Here is a 21100-nt window from a genome sequence, read left to right as displayed (position 1 = left end):
TAAACTATCTACACCAAAGCACAGAGAGAAAAGCTGAAAAGAAAATGAAGAAACTCAGTGACTTTAAAAAAACATCAAGCAATCTAACTCATATATAACTGGAGCTCTAAAGGAAAAGGAGATGGACTGGGGCAGAAACAAATACTGAAGAAATTATGAGCCAAAATTTTCCCAAACCTGATGAAAATATATCAACTCACAGCCCCAAGAAACTCAAAAAACCCCAAGAAAAATAACAATGACATCCACATCTAGGCATATCATAGTTAAATTGCTGAGTATGAAAGACAGCATCTTAGTAATATGCAAAGGGAGCAGAAAAATATATGCAGGGGAATATACTCTAACCTCTCATCAGAAAAAATAAAAGCTACAAGACAATGGGTCTTTCATTTAAGAAAAATAAAAGTCAACCTAAAATTCTATATCCAGCAAAAATATCCTTTTAAAATGAAGGCAAAATAGACAAAAGCTGCAAGAATTGATCAGCAAACCTACACTACAAGAAATATTAAGAATGGTTTCTCAGGCTGAAGGGGAAATGGTACCAGACAGAAACTCAGACATGCTAGAAGGAATGAAGAACACTATAAATGGTAAGTATGTGTGTTAATAAAAAGATTCTAATTTATTAATTTATTTAAGAAAACTGACTGAAACAAAAAAGGCTACTAATGTATTATGAGGTTTATAATATATGTAGAAGCACACTATATGACAACAACAGAATGAAGATTGAAAGAGGGGTAGTAGACATAAGCAGATTGTCAGACTAGATAAAGAAATTATAAGAAGATAGTGACTTAAGCCCAAAATAAGAAGGAAGGAAATAAAGACAAATGTAAATACTAAAAAAATTTTACTGGATAATTTGTTTAAAATATTTTATTTATTCATTTGAGAGAGCGAGAGAGCGAGCACAAGCAGGGGGAGCAGCAGTCAGAGGAGAGGGAGAACAGACTCCCCACTGAGCAGGGAGCCCAATGCAGGGCCAGATCCCAGGATCATGACCTGAGCCACCCAGGTGCCCCTTTAAGGGATATTTTTTAAAAAGATCGAAAGTCAGTTCCAGAAAAAGATCAGTAAAATTGGTAAACTACTAGCTAAACTATTTTTAAGAATGAAACAGAAAACAATTACCAATATCAGGAATGAAAGAAGGAGCACCACTACAGGTCCTACAAATGTTAAAAGGAAAATGAGAATCTTAGGAACAATTTTATGCTAGTAAATTCTACAACTTGGGAGTCTGGGTGGCTCAGTTGTTAAGCATCTGCCTTCTGCTCAGGTCCTAGGATCAGGACCCTGATCCCAGGGTCCTAGGATCAAGCCCCAGATTGGGCTCCCTGCTCAGCGGGAAGCCTGTTCTCCTTCCCCACTCCTCCTGCTTGTGTTCCTTCTCCCACTATATCTCTTTCTGTCAAATAAATAAATAAAATCTTTTTAAAAGAATTCTACAACTTGGATTAAATAGAAAAGTTTCTTGAAAGCAAAATTGACAAAACCAACACAAGAGAGAGAAACTCTGAATAGCCCTGTATCTGTTAAAGTAATTGAATTGATAATTTAAAACCTCTCCCTCCCTCTGTCTCTCTCTCTCTCTCTCACACACACACACACAAATCCTCTAGACCTAGATGGCTTTAGAGGTAAATTTTTTTTTAAGATTTTATTTATTTATTTGACAGAGATCACAAGTAGGCAGAGAGGCAGACAGAGAGAAAGAAGAGGAAGCAGGCTCCCCACTGAGCAGAGAGCCCATGTGGGGCTTGATCCCAAGACCCTGGGATCATGCCTTGAGACAAAGGCAGAGGCTTTAACCCACTGAGCCACCCAGGTGCCCTGGTGATAAGGTCTATAAAATATTTAAGAAGGGGCTCTGCTCCACGGGGAGCTTGCTTTCCCCTCTCTCTCTCTGCCTGCCTCTCTGCCTATTTGTGATCTCTGTCTGTCAAATAAATAAATAAAATCTTTAAAAAATTTAATAATAATAATAGTGTCCCACAGACTTGTTAAGAAAATAAAAGAGGACATTTTTCAGTTCATTTTATGAAGTAACATAATACTGCACCAAAAAACAGACAAAGCTCTTGTAAGAAAACTACAGACCCATATGCCTCACAAACACAGGTGCAAAAATTCTTAACAAAATATTAGAAAATCAAATGCAATTTTAACATTCTTTTCAAATCAATATCATTCATCATATTAATAGAATCAGAGAGAAAAACAATATGACCATCTCCAGAGATACAGAAAAAGCATTTGACAAAATTTGATCTTCTGATAAAAACTCTCAGCAAACTAGAAATGGGAGGGAACGTCAATCTAATAAAAGGCATCTACCAAAACCCACACCTAACATCAGACTTAACATAAAAGACTTAATGATCCTCCTTTGAGATCAAGAACAAAGAGGTCAGTTCTCACCACTTCTATTTAACCTTGAACCGGAAGTCCTAACCAATTCAATCAAGGAAGACAAAGGAATAAAAGGCATAAACATTGGAAAGCAAGAAGTAAAACTGTCTTGACTGATGGACAACATGATTGTATACCTAATAAATCCTAAAGAATTTACAAAAAAAAAATTGAATGAATTCAATAAGGTCACATGATATAAAGTCAATATACAAAAATTTCTTACATTTCTATGTACTGGCAACAAAAATTTTAAAATAAAAATTTATTTATTTTTAAATATTTTTAGTTATTTGACAGAGAGAGAGTGAGTGAGCACAAGCAGGGGTAGTGGCAGGCAGAGGAGAGGGAGAAGCAGGCTCCCTACTGAGCAGAGAGCCTGATGTGGGGCTCAATCCCAGGACCCTGGGATCATGACCTGAGTCAAAGGCAGATGCTTAACAACTGAGCCACCCAGGTGCCCCTAAAAATAAAAATTTAAAGATTACCATTTATAACAGTATAAAAATGAGAAAATACTTAGAAACACAGTTAATAAAAGATGTTCAAGTCCTCTACATTGAAAACTACAAAACACTGTTCAGAGAAGTTAAAGAAAATCTAAATAAATGGAAAGAGACACCACATTCATGGATCAAAGACCCAATACTGATAAGGTATCAATTCTCCCCAATTTGACTTACTGGCTCAAAGCAAACCCCATCAAACTCCCAACAGGATTTTTCACAGAAACTGACAGTCTTGTTCTAAAATGTATGCAGAAATGCAAAGGACCGATAATAGCCAAAGCAATTTTGAAAAAGCAACTTAAAGATAGAAGACCTGGTTTTAAGAGTTATTATAAAGCTACAGCATCAAGATAGTATGCATTGGTATAAAGATAATTCCGTAGATGAGTCCAGAAACAGAACCATATATATATATATATATATATATATATATATATATATACATACATACACACACACACACACACACACACATATATATATGATAAATCTAACATGGCATCAAAGCAATTCAAGGGGAAAAGAAAAGACTTTTCAAGAAGAAGTACTAAACAACTGAACATCTAAATGTAAAATAATGACTCTGGACTCCTACCTCACCCCACATACAAAATTCATTTGAAGTACATGGTAGACTTCAATGTAAAAACTAAAATGATCAAGCTTCTAGAATTAATAGGAGACTATTTTCATAACAATGTGGAAGGCAAACATTTTTTTTCTAAGTAGACACAAAGTACCAACCATAAAAAAAAATATTGGTACAATGACTTCATCAAAATTTAAAAGTTCTGCTCTTTGAATGCTACCCCTAAGAAAATGCAAGGACAAACCATAGACTGGAAGCAAATATTTATAAAATGTATATCTGACAATGGACTTATATCCAGAATATGTAAAGAATTTCTATATTCAGTAAGATGATAAAGAGCCCAACTTTTTAATTTAAAAAGGGCCTAAGATTTGGACACTTAAAGGAAAATATAAAAACAGTAAATAAAACTCATGAAAAGATGTTCAATACCAACAGTAAACAGGGAATCAAAAATTAAAACAACAAAATATTACTATATACCATACAGAACGGCTAAACAAAAAGGTGGACAATAACAAGTGTTGACAAAGATGCAGAATTCTCACACGCTACTGACGGAGGTATAAAATGGCCTTAACTACTTGGGGAAAGTGCTTCTAGTTTTCTTATAAAGTTAAACAAATGTCTACTCTATGAACAGCAATTCTACTACATATTTAGAGAAATGGAAACGTATCTATACAAAGACTTGTACATAAAATATTCATAGCAGCTTTGTTCATAACAGTCAAACACTGGAAACAACCAAAAAGTCCACAACAGGTGACAGAGAAACAAACTGCAGTGTATTCATGCAACAGAATGTATCTTGATAACAGAAAGGAATGAAGGAGGCATTCACACATGGATGAATTTCAAAAACATCCTTGGTGAAAGAAGCCTTGTGCAAAAGGGCATATGTTGTAGTACTCCAAAGTTTCAGAACAGGCAAAACGCATCTCCAGCGACAAACTGAAATAGGAGATGGGAGGTGGAAGGTGGGGGACTGCCTGGGAAGGAGCAGAGGGATCTTTCTGAGGTGATGGAAATGATCCATATTTATTTCCATAAACCTTTGCAATGGTTTTCCGCATTTGTTACAATTCCGCCAACTGTATACTTAAGATCTGTGTATTCTGCTGTATGGAAACTATACTTAAATAAATAGTGTCTGTCTTGTGGGATTGTTGTAAAAAAACAAACACACACAAGGGACAGGCATTGAGAGGCTGACAGACTTATCTAGACCACTCAGCGGGGCCCACAGAACACTGCTGTACCCGCATGGTGGATTTTTTGGTGACCGCTGGAGGTGGAAGGAGGAAAGAGAAACCTCCTGTTATTCAGCCGCTGGAAATGGCTGCTATTTCGTGAAAACGACTTGCCTGTAACATTCACCTGTGGAGCAGCTGATACCCAGAGCATGCCAAATAAAAGCACAATTATTGCTCATCGAAGGAGGAGAACATGAATTGGTATGTCGAAGTTTCTTCTGTAAAAGTTATCACTAACAGTTCTCCCCTAAAACAGATGGACAACTGCCCTGGTCTTAGCCTTTAATTAATGAAAATGCAGAGTTAAGAGACATAACTCAGACCTCCTTGTAAGTAAGAGCTCTTCTGACTGCCTGCCTGCCAGCCAAGTTTGGGGAGCTCTCAGCCCAAATCTTAGAAAACAGCCTTTTCAGGGAAGAAAACACCTACACCTGGGCCACCACACACTGAGCCCATAGCTATAGGCTGGGGGGCTCCACAGCGTCTCCTCTCTTTGGGGGTGGAGATGGCAGAACGGTGTAACTTACAGGGATCTGTGACTGTGACTTACAGCGATCTCAGCCACATCCACTCTGCATTTAAAAGAACCAAAGCTGGGGCGCCCGGCTGGCTCCATCAGAGAAGCATGTGACCGTCAATCTCCGGGGTGCTGAGTTCAAGCCCCACGTTGTGTGTGGCACCTACTTTAAAAAAATAAAAATAATAAAAAAAATAAAAGAACCAAAATCATGCTGCTTAAGCTAATAACCAGCCTCTAGACATGAGGTGGAGGAAAAGAGGGACTTGGGCTCTTGCTTCCTCAGAATTCTTTTGAGGAGTCCCCAGTCTGGTGTCCTGTCATTATCTGCTATGAGAATCCAGAGCTAAAAAAAATCTGCTGTTTCTTTTCCCCAAATCATGTAAACAGTTGTGGGTAAGACCTTGGCCGTGGGGGGACGCCTGGGTGGCTCAGTTGGTTACGCAGCTGCCTTCGGCTCAGGTCATGATCCCAGCGTCCTGGGATCGAGTCCCACATCGGGCTCCTTGCTCAGCAGGGAGCCTGCTTCTCCCTCTGCCTCTGCCTGCCATTCTGTCTGCCTGTGCTCGCTCTCTCCCCCTCTCTCTCTCTGATAAATAAATAAAATCTTTAAAAAAAAAAAAAAAAAAAAAAAAAGACCTTGGCCGTGGGGTAGTCAGAAGTCAAGAACCAGACCTTGCTATTTAAATGAGCCTGGTCTTTCTGAGCCTGCGGTATACGGACTAGAATAATCATCATCATCATCATCATCTTTGATTCACAACACTCATCCCTGTTTCATGCAGGGTCCCTCTTTTATTTTATTTCTTATTTGTTTTTTAGAGAGGGTAAGGGAGAGGAAGAAGGAGAGCGAGAGAATCCCAGGCAGTCTCCATACCCAGGGCAGAGCCCGACAAGGGGCTCCATCTCACCACCCTGAGATCATGACCTGAGCCGAAATCAGTCAGTGCCTAACCAACTGAGCCACCAAGGTACAGTGGACTCTCTTTTAAAGTAATGTAGTAAATACCCGTGAATTCAGGAGAGACAACTACTCTCCTGAATCTTGTCCACTACTTCCTTGCTAAGGCTTTCCTGACCGGGCCAATGAAAGCAAGGCAGGCAGGGAGAGAATTTCTTTTCTTTTTTTTTTTTTTTTTTAAAGATTTTATTTATTTATTTGACCGAGAGAGATCACAAGTAGGCAGAGAGTTAGGCAGAGAGAGAAAGGGAAGCAGGCTCCCCGCTGAGCAGAGAGCCCGATGCGGGGCTCGATCCCAGGACACTGGGATCATGACCTGAGCTGAAGGCAGCGGCTTAATCCACTGAGCCACCCAGGCGCCCAGGGAGAGAATTTCTTAAAGCTCCTACCCCCTACCTTAACACAGACTCAATTTAGGGTACAGGAAGACCAGAGGCAGTACCCACAAGACCAGGTGCCCACTAAGATAATCAAACTGCTCCCCTGAATGGGACTTTCCAATTTGTGAGCCTGATTTATTTTTTTCAATAAGAGAAAAGATGTAAGTCCCTTTGAGCAAAGTATGCCTGATATATATCACAATATTTATTTTTGGTAGAGTAATGGATCAGTCTTCGGGGAAAGCTAGAGAAAAAGCATTTCTTGAGCTCGGATGTAAATCAGTCACTCTGAAAACCACAGGGGAATCTATATTCGTACCCCTCTGCTAACTACAGTGTGAAATAAACTGACTTTTAAAAGTCACTGTTTCTAGACGTAACACTAACAACAGAGTTAGGGATGTGAGGCCCAAAATCCAATTGCTTGTGGAATGTCTGCACCTGATTCCCCCAAATGTTAATACACCTCAAAATGAAAGAAAAGATCCAACCAATCCGCAGGTTAAAGTTGTACACTGGGGCAGGGCAGGGGGGCGGGCACAATTTCTAAGCTTTACACCCAGTACTCAGTTCCAAGGAGGAAGGCTGAGGTGTGGCTGGGCTCAGGATGGAAGGGTCTCCCAAGGGACCCGTCCAGTTATTACAGGCCAGTCTTCCTACCTACATTAAACGTATCATAGAGCAGGACAAGAGTGAAACTGAAGGAGAAGGGGAGAAAAAGATCTTTGATGAATCGGCAACTTAAACTGAGCTCTTCAAAGGAAAGCTATTTAAATCTAAGGTGTTCCTAATATTAATTATCCTGAACATCTCATAGGCTCAGATTCACATGCTACAAAGAACACAAAGCCTTTTAATTTTCCTACCTGTCCATGGCACTAGTGGTGATAAATCAGATATACAGAGAAACCACACATGACTAACGAACCAGTCCATTAATGGCAAGCAAAGATCATTTGCCAAGATGACTTACTCAGACATAGTCACGTATCATAACCAGCAATATCCTGCAGGCTTAAGGCAGCAGGGCATAGAAAGCAAGAGCTGGGGCACTCCCTGCCAAGTCTCGGGCACCACAGGGCGACTCAGGCATCCTCCAGATGCCTGCTATCCAGGCATGAAAAGATTTTACTCATGGCTGCCACCTCCCCATTCCCTTCCTGGTAGACTTGCACTTGGAATAATACCACAACTGAGTCCCCAACCTTGCTACAGCCCTTCCTCTGACACTTAGAACTCCAGGTACCTTCAGGAAGAAGACCCAGCCTCTGTCACCAGCAACCTCAGCTGTTAGCTTACAGATCTTCACTATAGACACTCATTCAAGTAACTGAGCTCCCACTAAGTATCTGACCCTTTTCTAGGTGGTTGGGCAGATCCATAAACAAACCAGTAAATAGGTGGGAGTTAGGAAAAGAGCAGAGTTCCCTAAATGCCAGTCCCTTTGTTTTACCAGGAAAACAGGCCCAGTGACTGGAATTTTTCTTTGAAGTCAGAGTTGATGGTGTGGCTGGGACTTGAACCCAGGCTGGATTCTTAGCAGGACTGCCACATACAGTGGTGCACAGGGATGGGGATAGAAATTCAACCCATGTTCTGCCAGGGGCAGCCTCATTCCAGTACTATATTCTCAATGTCCCAGACTACTCAATTCCCCATAACAAAACCCCCTTCACTGGAAGGGACAACCAAGGTTCTCCTGGTCAGCTATCAATCATCATTAGGAGGACCCAAGAGAGTCTAAATCCTTTCACTGGGATGTAACCCTGACAAGCTATACACTCCCAGCTCTTGTCATGAGTGAGAAGAGTCTGCTGAACTTGAATCTGTAAGAAATCCACCAATGGCTAACGTCCCCTATAATTAATAATCATGACAATAATTTCCTATATTATCATCAGATCTGAAAGGGAAGGCTGCTAGCAAGCTGTTTTATATTCTCGCCAACTCTTTACTCTTCATGATCCCAATATGAGGATCTGTCATGGTTCAATCCCATCTCTAAAGTTCCATATGGATGATGGGAGTAATTAACTTAATCAACTGTATGAATATCTACTCTTGACTAAGTGCCAGGGATACAACAGTGAATACCACCACCATTGTCAATAACAACACACCATTGTCTCTGACTCCATGGAACTAATACCATTGAATACAGAGCTGGGGAAAGCCCAGTTGCTAAGGAGTCCCTAACCAGACTGGCAGCTGCTTGGGGCAGGTCTGGGAGCAAGAGTGTACGTGACCACCCTATTCTCCCCTCCCTCACTCCATTTTACAGAAGGAAAAATAAGGTCCAGGGATGAGAGCAGGTGGCTTGCCCAAAGTCAGACAGTTGATGATAACTGAGCTGGGACTTTTTTTTCCTTTTTTTTCTTTTTATTTTTAAAGATTTTATTTATTTATTTGACAGAGAGAGATCACAAGTAGATGGAGAGAGAGGCAGGCAGAGAGAGAGAGAGAGAGGGAAGCAGGCTCCCCGCTGAGCAGAGAGCCCAATGCGGGACTTGATCTCAGGACCCTGAGATCGTGACCTGAGCCGAAGGCAGTGGTTTAACCCACTGAGCCACCCAGGCCCCCCCTGAGCTGGGACTTGAACCCACAGTCTCTGGCCTTCCCCTTTCCATCACACTGCCTCCTCCAAGGTTCCAAGGCTGCAAAGTGAGAAGAAAGAGTTGGTACTACTGACAGATTGTTTCCTGATGCATGTTCACCCAGAACATGCAGCTTCAACCCATCTTATCAGCACAGACCTCATGCCCATGTTCATCTCTTGAACCAGAATGTTTATAAATATATTTCATTGATCTAGAGCCCGGGTGTCCAGTCTTCATTCACTCTCATTTATCACCCTCTCTGGGTCTCTCTTGACGTTTACTTTCACTTTAAAAACCTCATCTTATAAGAACAGAGCCCTTTTTATCTGATGCTAGCTCCCCCTCTGCTCCTGGGGTCTAATCAATCCATGTCTGGAAATAAACAAACCAGAGAGGGAAGCAACAGTCCCTTTTATGAAAATAGGCACCTTTCTAAAATGATCCACCCCTGGGCATGGCACAGATAGAAATTTAAATGAGAAGGAAATAAAGACATCCTCCAGCCATAGTCCTATGCATTCCTTATCAGGCAGGATGCCAGGGAAGGCAACTCTGTGTTAACAGCTAAACCAAAAACTCTGCCTCGCATTTTTCAGGTTGCTTGGAAAGGCGGGGGGTCCAAACTCAAGGAGCCTGAAGAGACAATAGGCTTCAAAATATAATAGTGTATATAGTTCAGCCTCCTCCATTCTGAGGAGTTGAAGGTCTCCAAGATACTAAGAGAGGGCTCATTGAACACCAATTGCAGGTAAACGCAAGCAGGCCTCCAGCTACTACCAGGGGTGCTCAGAGATGCCAGGCTGAATTACCCAGACATCTGGCAGCCAGCGCAGACCTTCACCCACCATGTTATCTTACCACCCCCTATACAGCAGCATCTCCACACCTCCCACCATCCCCTAGCTGCTGCAGCCTGCAGCCTCGGCCAGCAAGGGAGGCTCTCTGTGTATGGAGGGGCAGAACCAAGTCTCCACTAGCAAGCCCACTCTTCCTACCATGGTTCTCAACCCCAGGCTTTCAGGAATAGGTCACAGATCTAGATGCAAGCGCAGAAAACCCCTCTTCTGAAGAGGACAGTAGTTAATTCTTAATTGTTTGGGGGATCCTTTTGAAAAGATGATGGCAGCTCTGGACACCCCATGGGAAACTGCGTGCATGCAGTTTATATGTAATTTCACTGGGGGTGACTGCCCTCTGGGGAGGTATAAAAAGGCAGAAAGGGCTAATGTGCTCAGAGTTAGCTTTGAGCAAGGGAGCTGTGGGTGGTTCAGGTAAGTAATCAAAAACACAGTTCTTAACTAAAAAGGGAGCAATTATGTCCCTTTCTTAGCTACTGCAAGTTCCAGCCTTCGATTAATCTTTGAGATTTCAATAAGAATTTGGAAACCGAGAGTGCGCACATGCACTAAACAGGGACTTATCTTTGTGGCTTCCAATCTTGACGTCACAAAATGACCTGTGATTGCTAGTTAAGATAGAGTCTCCCAACAGGGATTATCGCAGAAGGGCTGAGTACCAACAGAGGTAAGAAGTAAGGCAGAGGTGAACACTGGGATGGGGGATAGTCCAGACAAGGAGAGAGGGATAGCTAAGCTCTCCATTGGCTCTGAGTATATCCTGGCAGGTCAGGTCCCGACCCTTGCTGCCAGCTCCCCTTGGAAGTCAGACCGGCTGACTCCTTTGCAGCAAACCAAGAAGTCCAGACGGAAACAGCCTTTTCCTTCTGGGTCCACAGGGAGTGGGGGATGCATCCTCTCATTTCTAGGGAGGAGACCCTGGCCCACAGCTTGCCCATAGCCCCCTCGTGGCCTGGGGGTGTCACTGCAGCCCCCTCTGCATTGCTGGGCAAAAACCTCAAGGAGGCAGCTCTAATAGTGGTAGAGCAGAATATTTAGTTACCAGACATGGCTTGGCAACAGTCTTCAAGCTTTTGTTTTTCGTTTCTTAAACTAAGACCAAGATTGACACTCAAAATGATCCTTCTAAACCCGTCCCTGGTACAGTCCCTATGGGGAACGAGTCCAAGACCTGCTTCATTAAGCCAATAACCTCGGAGCTTCTGTAACATCACCACCGCCCTCTTGATCACTCCTTCCTACATCACATTTCCTTATGTATAAGTGTTTCAAAGCTCAACAGAAATAGTTAGCAAGAATGCACAACACCCTCTGGTTTGTAGGTTGCTGGCTAGATTACAAAATACTTTCAGGATCCTAAATACCACCACCACCACCCCATCCCCATATCCTGGATTTCCAGGTAGCAGATCCTACAGGGGTTTGGGGGAAGTCAGGGCTTAAGGACATACAGTGAGAAAGAATGTGGCCCTTGGCCCCATGGTAGGCAAAGTGGGTGTCCATTAATGAAGCTAACGAGCAACTCCAAAAAGGGACAGAGTGTAGCGCATCTGGGTTGGGGACTTGACTGAAAAGACCAGATTCAGGGTGGGGGAGAGTCGATCCAGTGGTTCGGCTCCCATCCGTCAGAGGTGGGGATGATTAACTAAACCCAGCAGTGGGAAAGTGCCCACTGAGGAGAAGGTGGAAAGTTTGGGAGGAGAGAGAGGGTGCAGTGTCCCGTGAGGGCCTAGAACAGTAGTCTAGGGACCAGAAGTGACTGGGACCCGGAGGAACAGACGCAAGCACGAAGGGTCTTCTCGCTTTCCGGGGGAGGAGAGTCCTTACCTCCTTGATTTTCTCCCGCTGGGCTCGAACTAGGCTCTGCGGCTCCTTACTCTCATCTGCCCTGGTCCCCAGGACCGGGTGGCGGAGGCGGCTCCGGAACGCGTTGAAGTCAAAGCTAAACGGGATGCCCCCCTCCTGGGGTCTGAGGGCCGTGCTGCCGCTGCTCCTGGCCGCCGTGGCCATTTCCCGAGTCCCGGTGGGGTGGGTGCGCCGCAGCCACACTTTCCGGCGGCGGGTACTGGCTTGGCTGCTGGCATCGTCCTCACCGGGGGCTGGCACGGCGGGGACCGGGTTGGGAGGCGACTCCCGCTCACGGGCCAGGGGGTGGCCGGCGATATCGGCCACTACCTCCAGGCCAGGCTGCTGGGTCCGGGGGGCCAGGAAGAGGCGCTTGAGGCGAGAAGAGTTGGGCAGCAGGAAGAGGGCCCCGAAGCACAGGGTGATGAGGCCCGAGAGGAAGAGAAGGAAGAGGAACTTCTGCGGCAGCCGCAGCCCCCACGGGGAGGCCGGGACGAAGACGGGCACTTTCCTCATGAGCATCGTGGCCTGGCCCCGGGCTGGGGCTGGTCAGCTCCGGCCGGGCCCCCGAGGCCCTCCGAATGCAGGCACTGGCCAGCCGGGGTTCGTTGCGGGGAGGTCGTCGAGGGGCGCCGCCCGGGGTCGGGGGTGGGGGTGTCCCTGAGAGTTTCGCCGCTTCGGGGGCTGCCCCTGAAGTTCAGGGAGTTTGGGGCGAGTGCCCCAGCGCCGAGGCGGAGGCGCAACGAATCTCGGCGGGGCCCGGGCGCGCCGGGCGGCACGGCTCGGGGCCCGGGCCCGCAAAGGTCGGCCGCGCGCCACAGCCTTTTCTCCGGCCGCCGCGCAGCCCCTCCTCGCAGCGGCCGGAGCCCGCAGGGCCCGCGCCTTCCCGCGCTACGGCCGCCGCCGAGGCCGTCACATGCCGTCCGCGGCGCCCAGGCAGTCCGCGCGGAGGGGCGCCGGCAGGCCTCGTCCCCGCGCAGAGCCGCTCGCAGCCCCTCGCCCCAAAGTTTCAGCCGCAGAAGCAGTTTCCAGAAGGGGCCGACTCAGGGGGCGAGGCGGTGGCGGAGCTGGCGTGTCAGCGCCGCTGCGAGAGCGCGCCGACCCTGCCGGGTCGCGACAGCCCCCGGCTCGGCTATCGGGACACGTCCACAACTTTGCTCCGCCACGGAGCGGACGCGGGGCAGCGGGAGCAGGCACTTCTGAGCCCACTGGGCAGGGGGCTTCCTGGGCTCGCGGGAGCTGAGGGATGCCCCAGCCGCGGTCCGGAGCCGGGCGCCGTCCGCGACCAGCCGCGGCAGGGCGGCTGCAGCTGCGCCCGGGAGTGCGGACTTCCGCCCCGCCAACTCGGTAGGGCTCGGCACCCCGCGGGGATCACCTGTTCCCGGCCCCCGCCGGCTCCGCGGAGCGCGCAGCCCGGTCTGCACCTCTCCCGTTGCAGCTGGCGTCCTCTCAGCGGCCGCTCCAGACGGGCCGCTGCCGCCGCCGCAGGCTGAGCCGCCGCCGCCGCCGCCGAGCCTGCGCTCCACACGCGCGCACACCCGCCCGGACGCCTCCGCCGCCGCCGCCGCAGCTCCGCTTTCACTGAGACAGCGCCCGCGGCCCCGCCTCCCTCCGGGCCACGCCCTCGGGCCACGCCCACTGCGCGCGCCCCGCGGTCCACCTCCGCCGCGGCGCCGCAGCCAGGCCAATGGCCTCGCGTCCGTGGGTAGCGAGCGCGGGGCCTAAGCGCGGGTGGGGAGAGGCAAGGGGACTCCAAGCCACGCCCCCTCCCTCAAGTGGCCAGCGCCGCGCACACTCCCCCCATCCCACCAGCACCAATGGTCCAGCTGCGCGGAGTTGGCGGGGGCGGGGTGGAGAGCGCAACGAGGTCATTGGCTGCCTCGGAGGGATCCCCGTTGGGCTGCAGTCGTCCATTGGTTAGTGGCCAGCGTTCGCTGGTCCGGGAGCAACCGCGAGGCCCCCGTGCCGGCCCCCCCCCAACCGCTCGGCTAGGGTCATTGGCCTACGGGTGGGGGCAGGAGACCCCGCTAGTCTAAAGGGCTCTGGCCATTGTTCATGAGCCGCTGTCACCCCTCTGGGATTGACAGGGAGCTGGGGGCCTGCCCAGGGGTCCCCAGAGCTTCTGCAGAAGCCGTGGTGGTGCTGCTGTGCCAGGCTAAGGAAAAGGTGGCTGGAGCCAAGCCGGGGAGCAGTAGCCGCTGTTGGACCAGGCTAAGGCAGTGTTTCCACTGGACCCCCACCAACCAGCTCTGCCTTCCTTTTCCCACAGCCCCAAACTGGACTAGGGTCCCCGGGTGGGGGAGGGAGAGATGTGAGGTGAGGGCAGAGAAGAGAGAACCCTGGTCCTGTGTGCAGACCACACGCATCATGTGACGTGCATACCTAGATGCCCGCGTGTTTCTGTGCACATGTGTGCTTCTATGCATTAGATACATATGCGCTCGGGGTTGAGTGTGAGTGAGTACTTGCACACATACACTTAATTTAGGTACGGACATCAGGTGATTACACCGGAGCATTCATAGACATCTAAACGTATCAGTATGAATATTGACTTGTGTACACACATACCCACTGACCCACAACAGGTCCAAAAACATGCACACGTACCCACTGCCAGCCATATATTCCCAGACCTGTGTGCCTCTCGACTCCAAGGCCCTCTCTCACACCTTCCTCCTTGGACTTAAGCCTCTCTGTGCTTTCCCTTCCTGTTAAAGCTAACCCAGGGCAAAGCAACACTGTGCTGTGTGGGTCTTTCATGCAAAACACTTTATAGAGACAAATAACAGCAGAGGGAGAGACAAATTAAGAGGTGTAATAGGCAAGAGGGAAAATATCTGCTTTCAGCTGCAATTTAAAATGAAATGCAGCGTTGACGAGACAGAAAATACTGCAGGGAGGCCTTTACGGTTAGAAGAAGCAGCCCAGGCGGGCTCTCACCTCATAAATCTTGCTTCTTCCCTGAGGCCTGCTAGGATGGGCCACTGGGACTCAGACATCCTTCTCCCTCTGGCAGGCCACTGACAGCAGACCCTCCCCTGATGTTTAAATACCCTTGACATGTAAATTTCTTTCACTTGAAAGTAAAAGACTGCTCTGGGTAACAGGTGCAAATACGTTGGTGACTGGAGAGGAGACAGATAGTCCCACCCAACCCAGCAAGTTGCACCTAGCTTAAATGTAAAATTCTAATTCAGATGTTTCAATCCTTCATTAGTTTGATTGGCAGGAGTCAGTTCCCTGGAACCAGCTGTGAACATCAGAGTCAAACATGGGATCCCCTTAGATTCAGGAACCCAGACACGTGGCCTGGCCTGTCCCTATTCCCAGTGCCCAAGCATTCCCTCTCTGGGTCCCACCCCGAGAAGAGGCAGGCTTGTCTTTGGAGAACCAGGAGCCCAGCATTCCTTGGAGGCACCCTGTTGTTCCACATTGTGGGTATAAGGGAATCACTGTTCAGTCCCCTGAGAAGGTAGGATCCAGCAGGAAGGGGAGGAAAGCAAGGCTGAGTCTTGGAAGGGTATGTCTGTTTGAACTGGATGCTCAGGGGGACTGTGACACCTGGACCAGCCTCTCATATGCTGGTGAGCAGGGGTAGAAAGCAGAGCTGCAGCAAAACTGGCACATTCCACAGACCCAGGCTACAAAAACCAAAGCCCAGAGAGATCAAATCCATTTCAGATTGATGTCATGTTGGTGGTTACACTGAGTTGGTGACTTTTTATACTCTTCCTCAAGAGCTCACTGAAACCCTGTGGGCCCCTATCCCAGCTTCTGTAGACCTCACATTTACCTTGGCTTTTTTATCCCTGGGTTTTTCTATTCATATACAGTCCCGAAGCAGACAGTGCCTCACGACAGGGACCATGGCTTGTTCACTTCTCTAACCGCCCTGGGTCTTAATTACAATGCCTTGCACATCAGCACTGTGTTTGTTGAATAATCAATGAATGAATGAGTGAGTGGGTGCCCATTTCACAGATGAGAAAACTGAGGCTCAGGAAAGGGAATAATAATGAACTAACATTTCCTGTGTGCCAAATATATATTGCTTCGTTTACTTTTCCGAACACTCTTATGTGGTGGATTTTATTTATAGCTTCATTTTATAGATAAGACGACTAAGGCTAGAGAGGTATAGGCTAAGTTAACAAGTATCTTTCTCAGTTTAATTTAGAAATTCAAATGGAGCGGGGAAACAGAAATGAGTAGGCGTTTTAAAAATCTGTTCTGTCAACAAACTTTTATTGAACTTAGATGCTAGGTATTTCACTAGTCTCAGGTTGGACACAAAGATGGACAAAGCATGGTCCCTGCCATTATTGATTCATTTATTCAACAAAGATCTATTTATTGAAGGGTGTCTGGGTGGCTCAACCACCCACTTAACCTGGATGGCTAAGTGTCTGCCTTCAGCTCGGTTCATGATCCCAGGTCCTGGCATCAAGCCCCACATCCGGCACCCTGCTCAGCAGGAAGTCTGCTTCGCCCTCTAACCCTCCCCCTGATTCAAGCTCTCTCTTTGACTCTCCCTCTCTCAAATAAATAACATCTTTTTTTTTAAGATGTTATTTATTTGACAGACAGAGATCACAAGTAGGCAGAGAGGCAGGCAGAGAGAGAGGGGGAAGCAGGCTCCCTGCTAAGCAGAGTCCAATGCAGGGCTCGATCCCAGGACCCTGAGATCATGACCTGAGCCGAAGGCAGAGGCTTAACTCACTGAGCCACCCAGGTGTCTCAATAAATAACATCTTAAAAAAAAAAAAAAAAGAACCATGTATTGAACACCTACAACTACCAACTACAGGGGGGCTGAGGATAACAGCCCTCTAAATAAAGCAGATGCAAACACTATCTTCAGGGAGCTTCCTATCTAATAGGCAACAGTGACCAATTTAGGCTGTCAGGAAGGACCACAGGGCACTGGTCTGCATTCTTATTTTTTTTAAGATTTTACTTACTTGACAGATCACAAGTAGGCAGAGAAGCAGGTGGGGGCTGGGGGCTGGCTCTCCACCAAGCAGAGAGCCTGATGCAGAGCTCGATCCCAGGACCCTGAGATCATGACCCGAGCCGAAGGCAGAGGCTTAACCCTCGGAGCCACCCAGGTGCCCCTGGTCTGCATTCTTCATATCTCATCCTATCAGGCCCTCATGATGGCTTTCTCTGAAGTAGGCCTTGAGATCCTGATTTAACGGATGGAGAAATTGAGGCTCAGGGGTGTAACACGATTTATGCAAAGTCACACAGGGAATGATTTGCAAATATGACAGAAAACCAGATTCATCTACTTCTAGAATCTGTGCTTCTTCTATTAATAATATTAATAATAACTAAGATTAGTGGCACACTCGTTATGCACCAAGCCCTTCCAATAGCATGTTCTAGAAGCTCACTTTTTGGATCCTTACAACCACCCCACGAGACAGGTACTATTGTTATTGGTATTTTACAGAAGAAGAAACTAAAACACAGAAGTTAAAGAATTTGCCCAATGTCCCATATCTGGGAAGTGTCAGAGGGAAGATTTGAACCCAGTCAGGTTCCAGAGCCTTTTATGTCTTTCAAGTCTACTACTGCTCTCCATCTTATAATGCCATGAAAGGAGGTGCTGTAGAGGGTCAGAGCAGGGCACTGGCCTCAGGTGAAATTCTCAGAAGCTTGTTGGTAGGATTGTATGTGCTCATTACCATCATTCAACAAGTACCTATAAAGTGCCTGCTATGTTCCAGGCATATACAAGGCTTTAGGGATATAATGGTGAGCAAAAATAGATACATTGTTCCCATTTGTGGGAACAGTTTCAAGGGGAAGAGGAGTTTCAACAAATGAGCAATCCCCAAATATGCACACAGCCTGAGATAACAATGAGGAAAGAGCGAAATGCTGCTGTAGGAATGTGGAACAATGGATCTAGACCTAAACTAAGGGGGTGGGGAGCAAAGTGGTCAGGGAAGACTTCCCTTAAGGCTGAATGAAGCTATGTAAGCAAAGAGGGGCAGTGAGAACACAAACCTGAGAGGACAACATGTGCAAAGGCCCTGGGGTGGAGAGAACATGGTGCTTTTGAAAACAGAAAAGCCAGTAAGTCTGTGGAGTAGAGAGAGTGATGGGGAAAGACAGGTAGCATCACTGAATGATTTAGGGCTGGAGTAGGAATGTGTGTAGAGAGGTAGGTGGGTGGGTAGATTCAGATTAACATTTTAAAAAGGCTTCTCTGGGGGTGCCTGGGTGGCTCAGTTGTTAGGCATCTGCCCTCAGCTCTGGTCATGATCCCAGAGTCCTGTGATCAGCCCTGCGTCGGGCTCCCTGCTCAGCAGAAAGCCAGCTTCTCCCTCTCCCACTCCCCTTGCTTATGTTCCCTCTCTTACTATCTGTCAAATAAATAAATAAAATCTTAAAAAAAGAAAAAATAATAAAAGCTACTCTAGTTGCAGTGTGAGCAACAGAATGGAAGGCAGGAGTGAACAGGTAGGTTCCTTTGAGAGGATATTGCAATAGTCTATGGTGCCTTGGCCTGGGGCAGGGGCAGTCACCAGGACTGCAGGATCCAAATCATATTTAGGATCCAAATCGATAGGACTTAGTGAATACTTGAAATAGGACATTGATTGCGAGGGAGACATCTGCACTGACTCCCGGGTCTTTAACTTGCCCTGGAGGTGGGAGCATTTGTTGAGATGGGAGCAGTGAACTGGGCTGTGAGAGGCTTCCCCTCGGTTCATCAAGAAGGTGCTGGGCAGCTTGTACCCAACCTGAATCTCAAGTGGTCATTAGTCCTATTTAGAATCAAAGACCAGAGATAAAGCCAAGTTCAAGCCAAGAGATAATCATCAGCTGGTTCCTTAATGGCCTCCAGATAAATTGAACCCTGGGCAGGGGAGACACTGATGATTGGGGCCCTGCCCAGTGAGAGCGCACCCTGTCAGTCTCGAGATAAAAGGCCCTACAGCTGGTCTCACTCCAGCAGGCTACAAGACTTAGTCAATATCTCTCTATGCGGTGGGGGCTGATTTCAGAGTCACAGAGCCCTGAACACCTGCCCTCATAGATTTTTTTTTTTAAGATTTTATTTATTTATTTGAAAGAGAGCATGCACACAGAGGGAGAGGCAGAAGCAGGCTCCCTGCTGAGCAGGGAGCCCAATGTGAGACTCAATCACAGGACCCCAGCATCAAGACTTGAGCTGAAGGCAGATGCTTAACCAACTAAGTCATCCCAACGCTCCTGCCCTCATAGATCTTAAAAGAACGTCACGAAATTTCCTTTCACCTTATCTTCCCTGAGTCCCCAAACTTAAATCAGGAGTCATCCAGTCAGCCAGGAGTTAGAATTCTCAACTGGGAGCAATGTTGCTCCCCGAGAACATTTGGCAAAGTCTGGAGAGAATTTCGGCCATCACAGTTGGGAGAGGAGTGCTGCTGGCATCTAGTAGATAGAGGTCAAGGATGCTATTAGACATCTTACAAGGCAGAGGGCAGCCCCCCACAATAAAGAACTGTCCAGGGCACCTGGGTGGCTCAGTGGGTTAAGCCACTGCCTTCGGCTCAGGTCATGATCTCAGAGTCCTGGGATCGAGTCCCGCTTCGGGCTCTCTGCTCAGCAGGGAGCCTGCTTCCCTCTCTCTCTCTGCCTGCCTCTCTGTCTACTTGTGATCTCTCTCTGTCAAATAAATAAATAAAATCTTAAAAAAAAAAAAAAAAAAAAAAAAAAGAACTGTCCAAGGGCTCCTGGGTGGCTCAGTCAGTTAAGCATCTGCCTTCAGCTCAGGTCTTGATCCCAGAGTCCTGGATTTGAGCCCCACATTGGACTCCCTACTCAGCCTGCTTCTCCCTCTCCGGTTCCCCCTGCTGGTGTTCTCTTTCTCCCTCTCTCTGTCAAATAAATAAAAATTGTAAATAAATAAATAAATAAATAAATAAGACTGTCCAGCCACAAATGTCAACAGTGTCAAGGGTGAAATACCCTGGCCTAATGTCAAGGCTTTGAAGTCAGAGAAGCCTGATTTTCCCACACATTGACCAGTTGATCATGGGCAACTTGTCTAACCTCTCTGAGCCTCAGTTTTTCCATCTGTCAAAAGAGGGATGTCAATAGTAATACATACTTCAGGAAGATGATGTGAGAATTAAATGAGATAGCTGACCATCAAGAGACTGAAGCAGAGGTGCCTGGGTGGCTCAGTAGGTTAAGCCTCTGCCTTCAGCTCAGGTCATGATCTCAGGGTCCTTGGATCAAGCCCCACATCGGGCTCTCTGCTCAGCAGGGAGGCTGCTTCCCCCACCCCTCGCCTGCCTCTTTGCCTACTTGTGATTTCTGTCAAACAAATAAATAAAATCTTTAAAAAAGAGAGAGCGAGAGAGAGACTGAAGCAAATGTCAGGCTCATCCTCCAAGTGAGCAGGAGCTGAGCAAGACTTATTCTTGATCTGCCTCCCAAACCTAAGTCCTCTGTATGTTGGAAAAGGGAAAGCAGAATGGTAAGAAAAAGAATCCTGGAGTTGGAGTACCAGTATTGAGTCTGGACTCAGTCTCCTACCAACACTGAGACCTTGGGCAAATTGCCCACTTCTTGAGCCCCCAGTTTTCTCATCTGTAAGATGGACAGGTTCACAATACTCACCACATATGGTGGTTCTGAGGACTATGGGAGCTAATCCTTGTCAATGACTGAGGATAGAGTCTGGCACATAGTGAGCGCTTGATCAATGTCAATTGAAGTTATGAAGGACAACAAGAATCACTTGCTGCCTCATGTCTTAGTGGCAAGCAAGCTAGCAACCCGAACTGAAACTTTGTAACCAAGTTTACAGGAAGGGAAGCTCCATTTCCAAATACTCTGTCCATGGTCCCTATGAGAACTTTAATTTGTCAAGTGAAGATTAATTCAGACATGGATTTCATTTCAGATGAAAGTTCTATTATACTAAGCCCTAATCAGGCAAACCCCTCCTCTCTGAGAGTTTCTAGATTATCCTGCTTTTTTTCTTTTAAAATTTATTTATTTGACAGAGAGAGAGAGACACAGTGAGAGAGGGAACACAAGCAGAGAGAGAGAGGGAGAAGCAGGCTTCCCGCCGAGCAGAGAGCCTGATGCGGGGCTCAATCCCAGGACCCTGGGATCACGATCAAAGCCGAAAGTAGACAGCGACTGAGCCACCCA

At 47.1% G+C, this 21100-nt stretch overlaps 2 protein-coding genes across 2 annotated transcripts in view; one reads left to right on the top strand and one right to left on the bottom strand.

Moving 5' to 3' along the window:
• Positions 1-12469, bottom strand: part of MAN1C1 (mannosidase alpha class 1C member 1) — a 139010-nt gene extending 126541 nt beyond the window's left edge. Inside the window, exon 1 of the mRNA XM_059135383.1 lies at positions 11918-12469. Coding sequence (XP_058991366.1) covers positions 11918-12457 — 540 coding nt within the window. The 5' untranslated portion in view covers positions 12458-12469. The remainder of the gene's footprint in view (positions 1-11917) is intronic.
• A 47-nt stretch (positions 12470-12516) lies between these two features.
• Positions 12517-13660, top strand: LOC131809949 (basic proline-rich protein-like). Its single transcript, XM_059137455.1, has 2 exons — positions 12517-13282; positions 13374-13660. Exons 1-2 carry the CDS (start codon positions 12517-12519, stop codon positions 13658-13660), a joined length of 1053 nt encoding a protein of 350 aa, XP_058993438.1.
• The last annotated feature ends 7440 nt before the right edge of the window (positions 13661-21100 follow it).

Source organism: Mustela lutreola, chromosome 10 (assembly GCF_030435805.1).
Source record: "Mustela lutreola isolate mMusLut2 chromosome 10, mMusLut2.pri, whole genome shotgun sequence".
NCBI lineage: Eukaryota > Metazoa > Chordata > Mammalia > Carnivora > Mustelidae > Mustela > Mustela lutreola.
Note: the sequence above shows the minus strand (reverse complement) of the source record. Positions and strands in the feature narration are given on the sequence as shown.

Bases quoted from the DNA above. Each gene is read 5' to 3' on its own strand.
- LOC131809949 (XM_059137455.1), top strand. From the start codon at position 12,517: ATGCAGGCACTGGCCAGCCGGGGTTCGTTGCGGGGAGGTCGTCGAGGG. The intron at 13,283-13,373 runs GTAGGGCTCGGC...CTCCCGTTGCAG, and splicing joins ACTTCCGCCCCGCCAACTCG to CTGGCGTCCTCTCAGCGGCC.